At 39.3% G+C, this 14,486-nt stretch overlaps 1 protein-coding gene across 5 annotated transcripts in view; it reads right to left on the bottom strand.

The window, feature by feature from the left end:
* Nucleotides 1-3,590: 3,590 nt before the first annotated feature.
* ATP2C1 (ATPase secretory pathway Ca2+ transporting 1) overlaps nt 3,591-14,486 on the bottom strand; it is a 124,903-nt gene continuing 114,007 nt past the window's right edge. For all 5 annotated transcript variants that reach the window (XM_082625185.1, XM_082625189.1, XM_082625186.1 and 2 more), the window contains 8 exons: nt 12,505-12,555; nt 11,402-11,568; nt 10,042-10,110; nt 9,293-9,409; nt 8,341-8,488; nt 7,716-7,811; nt 6,106-6,247; nt 3,591-4,384 (listed from right to left, as the gene is read on the bottom strand). In XM_082625185.1, coding sequence (XP_082481311.1) covers nt 4,254-4,384; nt 6,106-6,247; nt 7,716-7,811; nt 8,341-8,488; nt 9,293-9,409; nt 10,042-10,110; nt 11,402-11,568; nt 12,505-12,555 — 921 coding nt within the window. In that variant the 3' untranslated portion in view covers nt 3,591-4,253. The remainder of the gene's footprint in view (nt 4,385-6,105; nt 6,248-7,715; nt 7,812-8,340; nt 8,489-9,292; nt 9,410-10,041; nt 10,111-11,401; nt 11,569-12,504; nt 12,556-14,486) is intronic.

Genomic DNA, 14,486 nt, shown 5'->3' with positions numbered 1-14,486 from the left:
CTCCTGCCTATCTGTCCAGCCCTCACATTATATATATTCTCCTTGCCCTAGCCCCAGACTCCTGTGGTTTTCACCTGTTCCTTCCAGACCCCACCAACACCTCTGCAGAGGCTATGCCATTTGGTTACAATATCCTGCTGTTCTCAGCTGGAGATTCTCAACTTAAGGCTTGATTCGGATGCCACTAGTTCTAGGAAATTTGACGGCCCCCTCCTATGAGAAGTTATTTCTCTCCTTTGGCTACTGCAGCACTTGGGGCAGCACTTACCACTGTACCACATATATTTCACTTTGGTTTCCAGAGTTAAGACTGAGAACTTCCCAAATCTAAACCTACCAAAATATTTGCAGACTATTATACCTACAATAATATCAAGGATTGGTTAACCATTATCCATTATTAACAATAACTAACTCTGAAAACCAAACCCCCAAACCCAACAAGAGTTAATAGTCATACCAAGTGCTAACTGATCTCAAGGAAGCTTAATTATCAGGATAATCTGTCTAGTCACATACCAGTTAGGATTAACATTTATCCACACCATGTTTTAGTATGCAAATCAGCTACTGTTTGGATTGCAGTACTCTAAAAAGGCATTTCAAAGATTTCCAAATGCCAATCTCAAGGGAAACTTCCAGTAAAATGTGTGCTGGCTTCATTTTACTGTATGTGTATTTTTTTTTAATTAATTAATTTATTTATTTAGGGCTATGTTGGGTCTTCGTTTCTGTGCGAGGGCTTTCTCTAGTTGTGGCAAGTGGGGGCCACCCTTCATCATGGTGCGCGGGCCTCTCACTATCGCGGCCTCTCTTGTTGCGGAGCACAGGCTCCAGACGCGCAGGCTCAGTAGTTGTGGCTCACGGGCCTAGTTGCTCTGTGGCATGTGGGATCTTCCCAGACCAGGGCTCGAACCTGTGTCCCCTGCATTAGCAGGTAGATTCTCAACCACTGCGCCACCAGGGAAGCCCTGTATGTGTATTTTTTTTTAATTTTTTTTTAAACTAGATCCTTACTCTATCTACAATTTCCCCTTTCTTCTTTGCCTTTAATATTTATTTATTTATTTATTTATTTTTGGCTGTGTTGGGTCTTCGTTTCTGTGCGAGGGCTTTCTCTAGTTGCGACAAGCGGGGGCCACTCTTCATCGCGGTGCGCAAGCCTCTCACTGTCGCGGCCTCTCTTGTTGCGGAGCACAGGCTCCTGACGCGCAGGCTCAGTAGTTGTGGCTCACGGGCCTACTTGCTCCGCGGCATGTGGGATCCTCCCAGACCAGGGCTCGAACCTGTGTCCCCTGCATTAGCAGGCAGACTCTCAACCACTGCGCCACCAGGGAAGCCCCTGTATGTGTATTTTTAAAATAAATGTGCAAAGACCACTACTAAATTTCAACAGACAGCCTGTTAACAGTTACGTCCTCAGCTCACCCAGTCCATGAGCTCTCGAAGGGCAGGGATGCCACCACCTTTCTACTCCTAGTACATTCTAGGTACTAAAGAAAAGTTTACTGAAATGACAATTAATTCATCCATTCAAACTGAGTGAGTCATACATACATAGAAGTAAAATGCACCTGAATTGCCAAGTGACAAAGGCAGAAAGCAAGGAAAAGTTAATTAAGGTTCTTAGATCTTATATTTATTGCTTGCCACCAATTCATTTCACTGAGAAGCTGTTATATGGCCAGTGCTCACTTTACTTAGGTACTATATGAAAGAGATCAAAACTTGAAATGACTTCACAAAGATTACCAACGTAAAAGATGTACCTTGCATGGGTATGAAAGGTAAAAAATGTGTTTTATCCTTGTGGGTGTGGTTACTGCCATTAAATGAAGTCTGTGTCCTGAGGGGGTAAGTTTTTTAGGTTGCCTGGTTTCAGGCTGTTCCATTTCTGGGTCATGCAATGCCCAGCAAAAATCTGAGAGAACATGCTAAGCCTTGTTCCTCTGCCGCCAGTTTGAATCATTTGAGGATTTTCTACCTAGTTGGTGAATTAAAGCTCCTTTTCTTCCCTGATATTTAATCACTTTGAAGTCAAAAAACTTCACGAGGTAGTCTAACAGGGAAAAATCACATAAGTTAGTATTGTTAGGGACTCTACCAAGTCCAAGGGCCAGGAAATGGGGAAGTATTTAAAATTTAGATACTAGTGCGTTTGAATTATCCATGCTAATTCTGATAATATGCTATGTAAAATACCCACACAGACCCTACCTAATTTGTTGTTTTACTATGGGAAATCTGTTATACAGATGTAGTATATCTGAACCCTACATTTCACTTCTTTTTCAATCAGAGATTCAATGTACTGTGAGTACTGCCTGATTTCTGTATCTTCAACACCATATGATTTTAATGTTAACAGTCCCAACTGGAAGAACATTAACTTATGAAAATAAATCATTCTGGGGGAAGGTTTAAAATCTGAACAATAAGATAGGCACATTTATTTCATATGAGTCATACTATGAACCTAAAATGCAAAGCAAAAGATTGACGTGCACTTCATATTTCAAGTCCTTGAAACAGAGAAGAAAACTCATTACAAAACTCAGATATGATACATCACCATCATTAAAGACAGAGTTGATCAGACCACGGTTTCCACGTACATTTGACTATCTAGCCTTAAAGCGTACAGCAGAATACACTGCAGACGTCTCAGGTCCTTACATTACACTGTTTCAGTAACAAGACTCAAAGGACAGCTATCTGTCCTGTCGGTAGCAACAGTACTGCGGTGCTAACAGTGCAGATCAACACCGGTGATACAAACCAGAGAGCGATTTACCCTGACGGTTAAAAAATCCATCACAGAATGCAAACTTCAGGAACTTCAGGAAGAGTCAAACATGTAAGAACGTGAGACCCGTTTCTGTTTCAGAGAGAAACATCCAACAGGAAAATGTATTTCCAATTTTGAATTTCTGGCCCGACTTTGCCACACACTCAAAACAAATTACCTATACCTCATCCAGCTGTAACAAAAACTGATGGCGTTCCAAGAGCAAACCTATCTGTTTCTCTAGCACGCCCAGTGAAGCAGAACAAGGCAGAGGACAATGGTGCGAGCAGGAGAGGGGCAGGCTCCAGGCTGTGCTGCAACCTAGGCCCAAAAGCTGCAGATACACAAAGAGTAAAGGTCAGCACAGAATCTTCCACTTATACTCTGCTTCAGAAACCATCTGTTTAGGTTTGGGGCTTTTTTATTCTTTAAGTTTACCACTCTATACTTCATAAGAAAGACTTTTTAAAGTACACATAAAAAGATATTAAAAAGTAATAAAATTCAGACATTCAGGTGAGGTACTTAGATTTATATTTAGGACATGACTTTGTCAAGGTGCTGCTTGACAAAGTATGTATTGATATTTAACTCTAAAAGAAGGCATAACACATTAACATAATCTGCTATAAATATCAGCCCAACCAGTCTTAAATTTTTTTGACTCCATGACTAAGTGTTAATTACAGAAATGGCTACCCTACCTAGAATGCCACTCCACAGCCCTGTATTAACTGTACTAGACCAAAGACTCATACCAAAAACCAAAAGAAGAAGAAAAAGAAAAGGCAACCATTTACACTTACTAAGAAAAAGCAAACATTTACTTCAAATTGCAGTATAAGCTTTTCAATCACAAAAAGAAAGAAAAGAACAGTAATCTGACAGTGGTCACACCCTGTGCAAAAAAACTTGAGATGACAAAAATGGTAACACAAGGTGGCTGAGCTGCTTACACTGCAGGACAAGGAAATACAGTAGCTGAAATATGGCGCTCCTGGGAGTCAACGTCTAAACCAAACAGAACGCCTTTGAAAGGATTGAATTTATTTGTGTAGTATAGTAGTAAGAAAGCCCCACCACCATAAATAGTACAATATTTAAAAATTAAAAAAAAAATCATATTTATCTAGGATAGATTGTGTATTTGAACTGTTAGACCTCTTTAAGTGCAGAAGGTGGTTCAGGTTTTGCCTGTTTTTTAAATTAAATAACTGCCCATACACTTTACGAAGTTCCACTCAATCGCAAAAGCCAATTTAAATCAAGGAATATGTTATCAAAGTTGCATAATTTCATTTGCGACTGTCAGCAGGTTAGAATCTCAAATCAAGTCTTCAACACTCATTTTTAGTCAATAAAAAGTTCAAAAGTTCTCAAATCTTCATTATCCTCTTGAACTTGCCCTTCTAAATGATCCTCAGACTGCAATTCCTAGTTTGCAAATAAAAGAATGCAATATGCATCATACTTCAAGAAAAGACGACGATGTCGAGCTAACAGGCTTCTGGATCTTCTCCCTGCTTCTTTCAACCTTCTTGATAATTTCTGCCACTATGCACACTGACGAGGTGAGACCCAGAAGAAACAGCAAATCTGCAAGAGAAAGTAAGTTGGGTTTTACAATTCTTTAAACTTACAGTTGCAGAGCTTAATAACTTATGTTTTTCTAGCATTTTACCACAGCTTTTAAAATACATTATTTCTCAACCATTCCACAAAGTAGCCACAATTGGCCTCAGTTTAAAAATAAGGGAAGTAGGGCTTCCCTGGTGGTGCAGTGGTTGAGAGTCCGCCTGCCGATGCAGGGGACACGGGTTCGTGCCCTGGTCCGGGAAGATCCCACATGCCGCGGAGAGGCTGGGCCCGTGAGCCATGGCCGCTGAGCCTGCGCGTCCGGAGCCTGTGCTCCACAACGGGAGAGGCCACAACAGTGAGAGCCCCGTGTACCGCAAAAAAAAAAATAAATAAATAAAAATAAAAAAATAAAAATAAGGGAAGTAGGGGTTTCCCTGGTGGTGCAGTGGTTGAGAGTCCGCCTGCCGATGCAGGGGATACGGGTTCGTGCCCCGGTCTGCGAAGATTCCACATGCCGCGGAGCGGCTGGGCCCGTGAGCCATGGCCGCTGAGCCTGCGCGTCTGGAGCCTGTGTGCCGCAACGGGAGAGGCCACAACAGTGAGAGGCCCGCGTACCGCAAAAATAAATAAATAAATAAATAAGGGAAGTAAGGCTCAAAGGCACTAAATGACTTATCTAAGGTCACACAGCTAGGACAGGCAGCAGCCAGAGAACTAGAACTCAAGTCCTGACTGCTTCCCCTGAACCATAACCGAGAACCACAACCTTTAACAGCAACACAAGAGGAGTTTTCTATTTAATAGATCACACAGCCTTTTTTAAAGGCTCTTCAAGCAGTGGTGACTAATTTGATTTTTTAAATGTCTATCTGAAGATTACTTAGAAATCTGCATCTTATTCCACTTGAAAGTCACTGTTTAAAGACCATATCTTTACAATGGTATCCACACTATCTCGTTCTTATTTACTGCTTCAAACAACTGCACCGGTCTCCTTAAAACTCCATTTTTTTTTAAAGAGGAAGGAATATGAATATGAAATTAAAATCTTGAAATTAAACTAGTTCAACTCTAAGGTACACTTTAACTTACAGCAAAAAATACAGTGATTTGTAAATATCCAAATTACCTTTAAAAACCCAAGAAGTAGAACTAGCATTATCATAAAATGCGTCCGTTCTCACACTTACATAGGAAGATGAACTTTTAAATGTACTGTATGGTGATGCATTTAATGCACAGGCTGTGAAAGAATAATGACTGTCTTCACATCAGCTTAATAAAACTCTCTGCTATTAGGGCTGTTATTTCATAAAATAAGAATGTGCAAATTAGCAAATAAGAATAGGAAAATATTAGTTTAACAAGCAAAATGGTAATTTTAAAGAAGAGCCATTTGGTTTTCAGTGAGCTTAAGTCTAGTTTCTTCTTCATACAAGATTAAAAACAATTACTCTGTAACACGTTTTGATTTGCTATCTTTCAGAATCACCAAATAGGATTTTGACAAGTGACAACCTATAAAAAATTAACAAGAAAAAAATTACAAAAAAAGTTTAAAACCTAGAGTTGGGAGAGTGACTCCCCTAAACATTTCCAAATGAGAAAACAGAGCACACACATTTTTCAAAGCAAGCCACTTATTTCACTTTTTAAAAGAAAATTTTTCTTAGAACAAATGCATTAGAAAATACAGCTCATTTATAATATGTAAATTATAAAGATAACATTTCCTTTACCCAGTATACTTAGGCTCTCGGTCTGAAAAACTTTCTGAAGTGGAGGAAAGTAAATAACTAATAACTGTCCCATGATGGATCCAAGAACTGCGTAGCAAAACATTTTATTACTGCAGAGTCCAATCTCAAACACAGATTTCGTCTGTTGGGAGAGCACAGAGTTCAGTTATTACTCCTTGGTCACAGAAACAACTTCTTTATTATTACACCCACCTCCAATTTTTAGTAAGCTGGACTGAATTCTACAATAGTAGTACCATGAAATCTCTAAAGTTTAACTATTATTTTGGAATAATACAGATGGAATAGGGTAAATTTTAAAGCAGCTTCTCTTCATCAGGGGCTTTAAGAGTGATGCTATTAAAAACATAAAGATCACAGAAAATTCTTTTAGTCCTCCAAAGCATAAGAAACTTTATTTGTATATGATAATGTTGCTAAATCATTTCTATCATTCATTGAGGTACATAGTCTAAAAACCTTTCTCGAAGAATGGACTTAGTTACGTGTGTAGTGAAAAAGTAAAAATGCCTTTCATAAAACAAAAACCAAATACTAAAGCGTCTTCAAAAATTAGTCTAAATTAATGACAATTCCCTGTACTTGGGAAGTTCTAGCACGGTGAATGGTAATAGATACAGTTAAGGATTTATATGGTGCTCTTAAATTGAAATGAACAGTCAGCCTCAAATGTAGCTAGTTTCTAAGAACAACATGCTCTGAAAAAGTACCATGAGGTTCTAGCCCATTATTTTCTAACAAAGCACTTCAGTCAAGAGAAGGCAATCCAGGGCTTCCCTGGTGGCACAATGGTTAAGAATCCTCCTGCCAATGCAGGGGACATGGGTTCAAGCCCTGGTCTAGGAGGTTCCCACATGCCGCGGAGCAACTAGGCCCATGCGCCACAACTACTGAGCCTGCGCTCCAGAGCCCGCAAGCCACAACTACTGAGCCCGCATGCCTAGAGCCTATGCTTAGCAATGGGAGAAGCCACCGCGGTGAGGAGCCCGTGCACCACAACGGAGAGTAGCCCTCACTCGCCACAACTAGAGAAAGCCCACGCGCAGCAACAGGGACCCAACTCAGCCAAGGATAAATAAATAAATTAATTTTCAAAAAAAAAAGAGAGAGAAGGCAATCCACCTAAAGATAAAGCATGGGAAGAAAAGAAAATTTTAAATGTCCTAAGCTTTGACACACTGATGGAAATAATGAGAAAAAGTTAATATGCACAAAGCTGTTCCCGGACTTCTAACAATACTTGCTTCTATAATGAGGCGAATACCATCTTAGCACAAGCCATGAGCTTTGTCCTATCCTCAGATAATGTTAACTTGAACCTATCATATAGCTACAGATAATAAGAAAATGAAAAGAAGATAAATCAGGTGATGACACCTGTGATTTACTTTGATCTCCTAGCCAAAGTTAAGGCTTATCTCCCCAAATGCCCCATCCCTCTTAGGACACATTTTGGAGGCACATGTTTGTAGAAAGGCTATATCCGGGGCTATAACCATGGCTACAAAAGCAGCTAAAAACCCTGCCTACTTACAATTAGAGAGTACCTTACCCAATTGAATTAGTCAGCTAAGATCACCTAAGCCTACCTGGGATCTGGAACTTAGTGCATTGAACATGTCAAAAAACACAAAGCATGTGAAGGTCATTGTTGTATCCCGAGGTGTTATCACATTGTCTCGCAGCTGTCAAGAGGAAAAAAGATTTTCAGCTGGCTGAATTTAATGAACAAATACTATATGCTTTTAAAGGGTTAATATTTTCTTCCTCTCAGAATGAAATAGCTTTAGTTTAAGATATAAAACAGATAAGCAACCTAAATTTCCCATACACCATTTAAATAAGTCAGCTAATGAATAGCTGTAGTCTACATAAAGTAGAAAGTCTTTTCCCAAACCATAAACTGGATACTAAAAGAACTTTTTTGATGACATGAAAGTAGCTATATTAAAGACTCAGATTTTCTACCTTCTTCCCGAGTTTTCATGTTAATTTTATTGTATCTGATATTTCTCTGCAGATTTAAATAACTCTAATATATAAATCAGTGATTCTATTAACCCATAAATGCTGAAATCAAACTATTTTTACATGTTTTTATTCTATTTTTGAAAGAGCTCTCCTAACTTCCAGCCTTCTGCTTAATACACAAAAATAACCGAGTCCTATTGTACAGAATGAATATTAATAAGGCAGCTTATCCAGTGAGTATACCTCTCGCCAGAAGACAAACAAAGTCCCACAAACAATGATTATTGAGGAAACAAGTATTTTAAGTATCAGGTTTTTGGTCAAAATGCTGTCCTTCCAGTTGCGTGGAGGTTTACGAATGACATCTTTATCCACTGGTTCTACTCCAAGGCTTCAAAACAAACAGAAAAGTGAATTAAAGTTTTAAGTAAGATTTGGATTTATTACTTTCACAACTTCATTGACCTCAATTATCCCAGAAACTAAATGTCTTTTGGAAACAAAATGTTGAATCATGAAGAAAACCTTGGCTATGATCACTTGAAAATAACCAAAGATTTTATCACTTTCCTTTTTTGTTTATTTGGCACAGTTTGGGAGGCGACTGATAATCAAATTCAAAAAACTGCCCTATTTCATTTACATATAGCTTTACTTATTCCAAATATGGCCTGAAATATATGACCTACCAACTGGACTTTGAACTATCTTTCATGCAAGGAAGTTTCAACTAGGATAATCTGTTGTAACGGTCACTGACATGTATCACTCTGTGTTGGGAAAGCAACATCTAGGGCCCCATTATTATAAAAGAAGATACTTCGATGCTTAGGTCCTTCAGTACTTTCCCAAAGTCTCTAAGACTGACAACAGAACCTTGGTAATAGCACTAAAGCCAGAGAATTCTCCATTACAACCTATTCTAAGAAACAGAAAGCTTACTTCGAGGACAGGGACTGCAACTGTTCCCTCCCCTGTTCTCAACTTAAGGCTGGGCATCTAACAGCCTAAAAGCTCAGATCATAATGCATGAATGAGCACTCCAAGAGAATAAATGATATGCTCACATCACACAATTTATAACAAACACGATGCTGCAGAGATTTCCAACGCTATCCGTGATGAAGTCTTAGAGCTTAATTATCAGGATAGCATGCCATCCTTGTCTTTCTAATTTACATGAGAAAACTCTCACCTCTGAGCTGGAGGTCCGTCCATAATAATATTGATCCACAAAATCTGCATGGCATTGAGAGGATTGGGAAAGTTCATTAATGTAGCCAGTGAGATTAAAGTTAATGCTGCTATACTCCTATCGAAAGAAAGAGTCATTTTAAAAAATGTGTCAGCATAGTATAATTCTTGCTAATTTTATGAAATCACTTTCTTAGCATTTAAAACTCTCATGTTACTATTGTTCTTTTAAAGGAAGCCCATATTTCCACGTAACCTACTGCTTCATTAGTGTGAACATTTTGAAGCTAAGAGTTAACCCTTATGATCCATAGCATTTTAATAAAGGACTTTCAAATAGAGGAAGATTTTTTTTTAAATTGAGTTCAGATAACAGTTAACAGTTTCAGTGATATTTTCGTAACTGTTTTTGGACTACAGAAAAGCCCTTCTACTTTTAGAAAAAGATACCAAGAAGAAACATTAAAATTTGACACCCCTTTCTTAGTTATTTCAGGAGCTATTAAATAAGCCACAAAGGTTTATATATTTTGATGATGATACAGACAAATAATTATCACATTTAGAACCTCTTTATCATGCCGTTTTTAGATTTAGGACAGAATTCAATTTTCACACTGGAAAACTTTTACATATGGAGAACCCTCAGAAATAGAGCCCAAAAGCTTGTAGGCATTCTGCTTGAATTCTACTTTGCAAATAATTTATCTGTAAGACCCATAAGTTTGTCACAACTTCTTACAAACTTACGTGCTCAGCTGGAATCTAACAAAATTTTTAATGTTATTATAAATCCCTTTACCCTCCTCAATTGCAGACCTGAAAGTTAAAAATAAAATTAGGTGAGAAAATATTATCACAGAAAAATAAGGATATATCAATACTGTGGAACTAATTTTGAAAACAAATTTCCAACTGATAAAACACATACATCAATAAGAGAATCTATTATTTTCTTCACATAATTAAAACTAGAAAAAAAAAAGGAAACACTACTGTGGCAAGGAATTGAAGTCTGGCCTGCTACACTCTACCAGAACTAATTTCATAACAGTAATTTTTATTCTTAAAAAGACATTTCAACATTAAAATCACATCTTGTGTTTCTACACGAGACAATAATACACATTTATAATACTAAAATAATGATCTTCTTTACCCCTCCAAGTTTATTTTTCTTCAAGATACAAGAGGCATGCATGGTAAGGGGTTAATTTAATGTAGGTCAGAAATTAAAAGGCAATGAGACATATAAAACTTATAGAATTTAAGCCATCTGTTCCTCCTACACACAATCAGATATATGTTGTACCAGAATTATAAAAAGAATATGGTTTACAAAGATCCATGTAAATTCTCTCATTCATTTTGCTCAACCTAGGAAAATATGTGTTTTATAAACATATTGCCCTATCTTCCAAGATTTTTATACAATTCTAAGAATGGAAATTAAATATCTTATATCTTTTTAAGAGCCTAGCAATTCTGGGTCCTGAGGGCCCACATGCTCCACTTGAGGCCACGATGGGTTAATGAGGCACACAGGGCATCGCTGAACTAAGACTTAGATCACTCAAGAGGTGATTATCAAGTGACCTCCACCTGAACACTGTGAAACAACCAGCAGGTATTGCAGAATCGTAAAGCAATTAGAAACTGTGGATGAAACAAATTTATTCAAATGACAAATTGCGTCATTAGTAACATGAACAATTCCTGACATAAGGAAACAGATATGGATGGGATCTTTATTTATAATACTTACTGTAAGGCCAGGCACATGCTTATTCCTGTGAGCCTGAATTTAACTAGAATAAAGGCCAGCAGTGAAGGTTCACTGCTGTATCACAACACTAGTGGCCAGGAAATGTGACACTTGGCTGGTACTCAGTAATACTTCTTAAATGAATAGTCCTGCCACTTATTATGTCCATTCCATACAAGTAATTTTCCCCCAAACTACACACTAGTACACAAAATAAGGTAATTAATCTAGTAAAAAAGTTTAGTTTATCCTATGTCTAAAACCGCTAAACTCTTTTCTATGAATGGGGTGCAAGAAAGGACGGGAGGAGACTCTCTGATGTGCATTCATTGAAGGAAAACTTACATGATGGTTTGGAAATCATCATCCACCAGGATCATGTCTGCTGCCTCTTTGCAAACATCTGTGCCAGTCTGACCCATTGCAACTCCAATGTCTGCAGCCTTCAGAGCGACTGCATCATTTACTCCATCTCCTGTCATGGCCACAACCGACCCGTTCTTCTGCAGAGACTGGGGGCGGGAGGGGAGAAGCGGGAGGGAGGAGTTCTGATTAAAATGTTGCTTCCACACAGATAAGGGGATAAACAAATCCTCTCTCTTTTTCTTTCCCACATAATTAAAGACTGGAAATAAAACAGACAGTCACTTTTTCAATAAACTTCAATAAATATATGGAGGTCTGAAGATAAAGCTTAGAGAAAGCTGCCATTAATATTTCCATGTGTGAAAATTCTATGTGTAGAGCCTGATGAAGAGTCAACTACACAGTTGTTCTCAGGGCAATTTTGTCTCCCAGGGGACATCTGGCAATGTCTGGAGACATTTCTGATTGTCATGACTTCAGGGACGCTACTGGCATCTAAAGGATAGGAGCCAGGGATGCTGCTAAACTTACAACACACAGGACAGCCCCTCACAATGAAGAATTATCCAGCCCACAGTGTCACAGTGCCAAGGCCAAGAAACCGTGACCTCAGCACAACGGAGCACTACTGTGATTAATAAGTCCATGAACTGATGGTACCATGTCAGCTGCTTTGTATATATTTGACTAATATAAACAATCATAGCCCTTTAAACATTGTTCACACTCTCAAAACATTTTTTTCTTGCTGTGTTTATTCAGTTTCTCAGTAATTATTCCTATTCACACTGGGATGATTTGGCTATAGCCTCCTGTCAGAACATATTTCTACATTATTCAAATGTTTAAAGAAGGTTGTATTTGCAGATATTTCCTTAAAGTTTTCTTCTACATCTTCCTTTGCAAACTAAATTCTCTATTAATGTTTCCATCTCAGGCTTTAAAAAACCACCTGTTTTGCTTCACAATACTTCTGACTTTAATGCTCTATCAATATTCCCAGTAGTAATGCAAACATGATGAAAGACAAGCAGTAGCATTTTGGATACAGAGATAAAACAGTGTGATTCTTAGACACCCACCTTAATAATTTTCATCTTGTGCCTTGGACTAGCTCTGTAAAATACCGCAACCTGTTAAAACACGGGATACACTAAAAATCTTCAACATTAAGAAATATCAGAATAACCTATGCACTTATAACTAAGAATATTTTTTAAATTATCAATTTAAACTGTCTGTATTTTGCCACAGAGATCAAACTTAAGAATATGCCATACATTTGTTAGGACACTCATTTGACAGGGTCATTTCAAATTTTTAGGTACTATAAGAAATGCACAATCTAAACAATTTACCCAGTTTATCCCATTATATTTAAGCTCTGAAGAGAAAACAGCCTTATTCTTGAAACGTTCAGAGACAGACAAAGGAAAAACTCTCCTGCATCAGTTTCCTCGACACTGACACAACTAAAATGGCCTTTTCCCTTTGTCCTGTCTTCAGGAGGTTTAAAGAACAATGTCCCTCGAGCCTTTTTTTGTTGTTAAGCACCATGGAGTGTCTGCTCATGCTCTTCTACTCAGCTTAACTCATTAGGCTCTGTCTCTTACACTATGTCTCCACCTGCTTATACCATCTTCTCTCTCCAAAGAATATATTTAATCCCTTTTCCTGATCCCACCTCCTGGTCTCCTGAAACCCTCCCACTGTGCCCCAGTCATCGACAAATGCCCTGGCCCTCCACTCTTACCCACACTGCTCTAACCTCATTTATCCACAAGACAGGGACTGTTCCCACAGTCCTCTCCAATAGCACCACCAGGAGAGCACAGAGGGGGCAGGTGCCCTCCATTCCCTTCTTCAGTCACAAATCCTCGGTTCTGAACATCACAGAAGACTGTACTTCACTGCCTGTGCCCAGTCACTGCTCCCGAGGCCACCCTCCATGTTCCACAGGAATTTCTAACCACTGCCTCCCATCCGTCTTTCCAACACCCCCGAGCCAGGTGACCTTAATACCCACGTAACCCACCGTTCTCTTTCCTGCTCTCCTAGAGGACAGGTTACAATACATGCTTCCAATTTATCCCCTTCCCCAGCCTCACTCTCAGCTGACAACCTTGTTTTCTACTTCAAAGAAAAGAGAGTCTGGAGAAAACGTTCACAACTCCCACCATCCAACAGCTGTATCCAGACAGTATCCCCTCCTTCTCTCCTTTTACTACAAATGAAGAACATGAATATGTTTCTAGTGCAGGTCAAATATCCCACCTTCTTACCAATCAGAAATTCTCCCCCCCTTGTATCAAAATTTTTCCCTTGCTGCTGCACCTTTACCATCATTATACAAACATGTTGTCATTCCTTCCATTTAAAGAAAAACAAAACCAAAAACTTCCCTTCCTATCTCAGCTGCTACCCTCCTTTCCCCTTCTCTTTATAAGCGGAACTCCTCTAGGGAGCTGCCTGTACTGATGTCTCCCATCTCTCTCTTCCACTCTCTCCTGAATCCCTCCTGATTAGGCTGCTACCCCCACCCCTGCCCTGACACCCCTCAGCAAGAGCACCAAAGACTCCCCGCATTGCTGACACCAGTGCCACTTCTCCCCTGACTTACCCCCGCACACAGCCGACCGCTCCCTCCTCCCGAGGCGCCCTCTCCTCCCGGCCTCAGGACCACCCTACTCTCTCCTGCTCCCCCTCCTGCCTCTCCAGCTGCTCCTCTTGTGCAGGTTCCCCCAGGCCTCCCTGAAGTCTACACGCTGGAGGTTCTAGAACTCAGTTCTTGGGCTCTTTATAATATAAGAGGTCTCTCCCTAGGGGATCTCACCCCACCTTAGAAATCTGGCTTTTATTTATATGCCTTTTTGTCTCTTCTGAAATCCAGATTGATAAAAATAACCCACCTACCTACTCCACATTCGCTCTTGGACATCCCATCTCAGACGTCAACATGCCAAACAGAACCTCTGTTACTTCCCCAAACACATGCTCCCTCACATCCTCTGCCAATGGCAAGTGCACTCTTGCAATGGCTCAGGCTCTAAATCTGGGGAGCCAC

The sequence above is a fragment of the Mesoplodon mirus genome, assembly GCF_964341445.2.
Source record: "Mesoplodon mirus genome assembly, chromosome: 6".
Classification (NCBI taxonomy): Eukaryota; Metazoa; Chordata; class Mammalia; order Artiodactyla; family Ziphiidae; genus Mesoplodon; species Mesoplodon mirus.
This window is presented reverse-complemented; position numbering and strand designations above follow the sequence as displayed.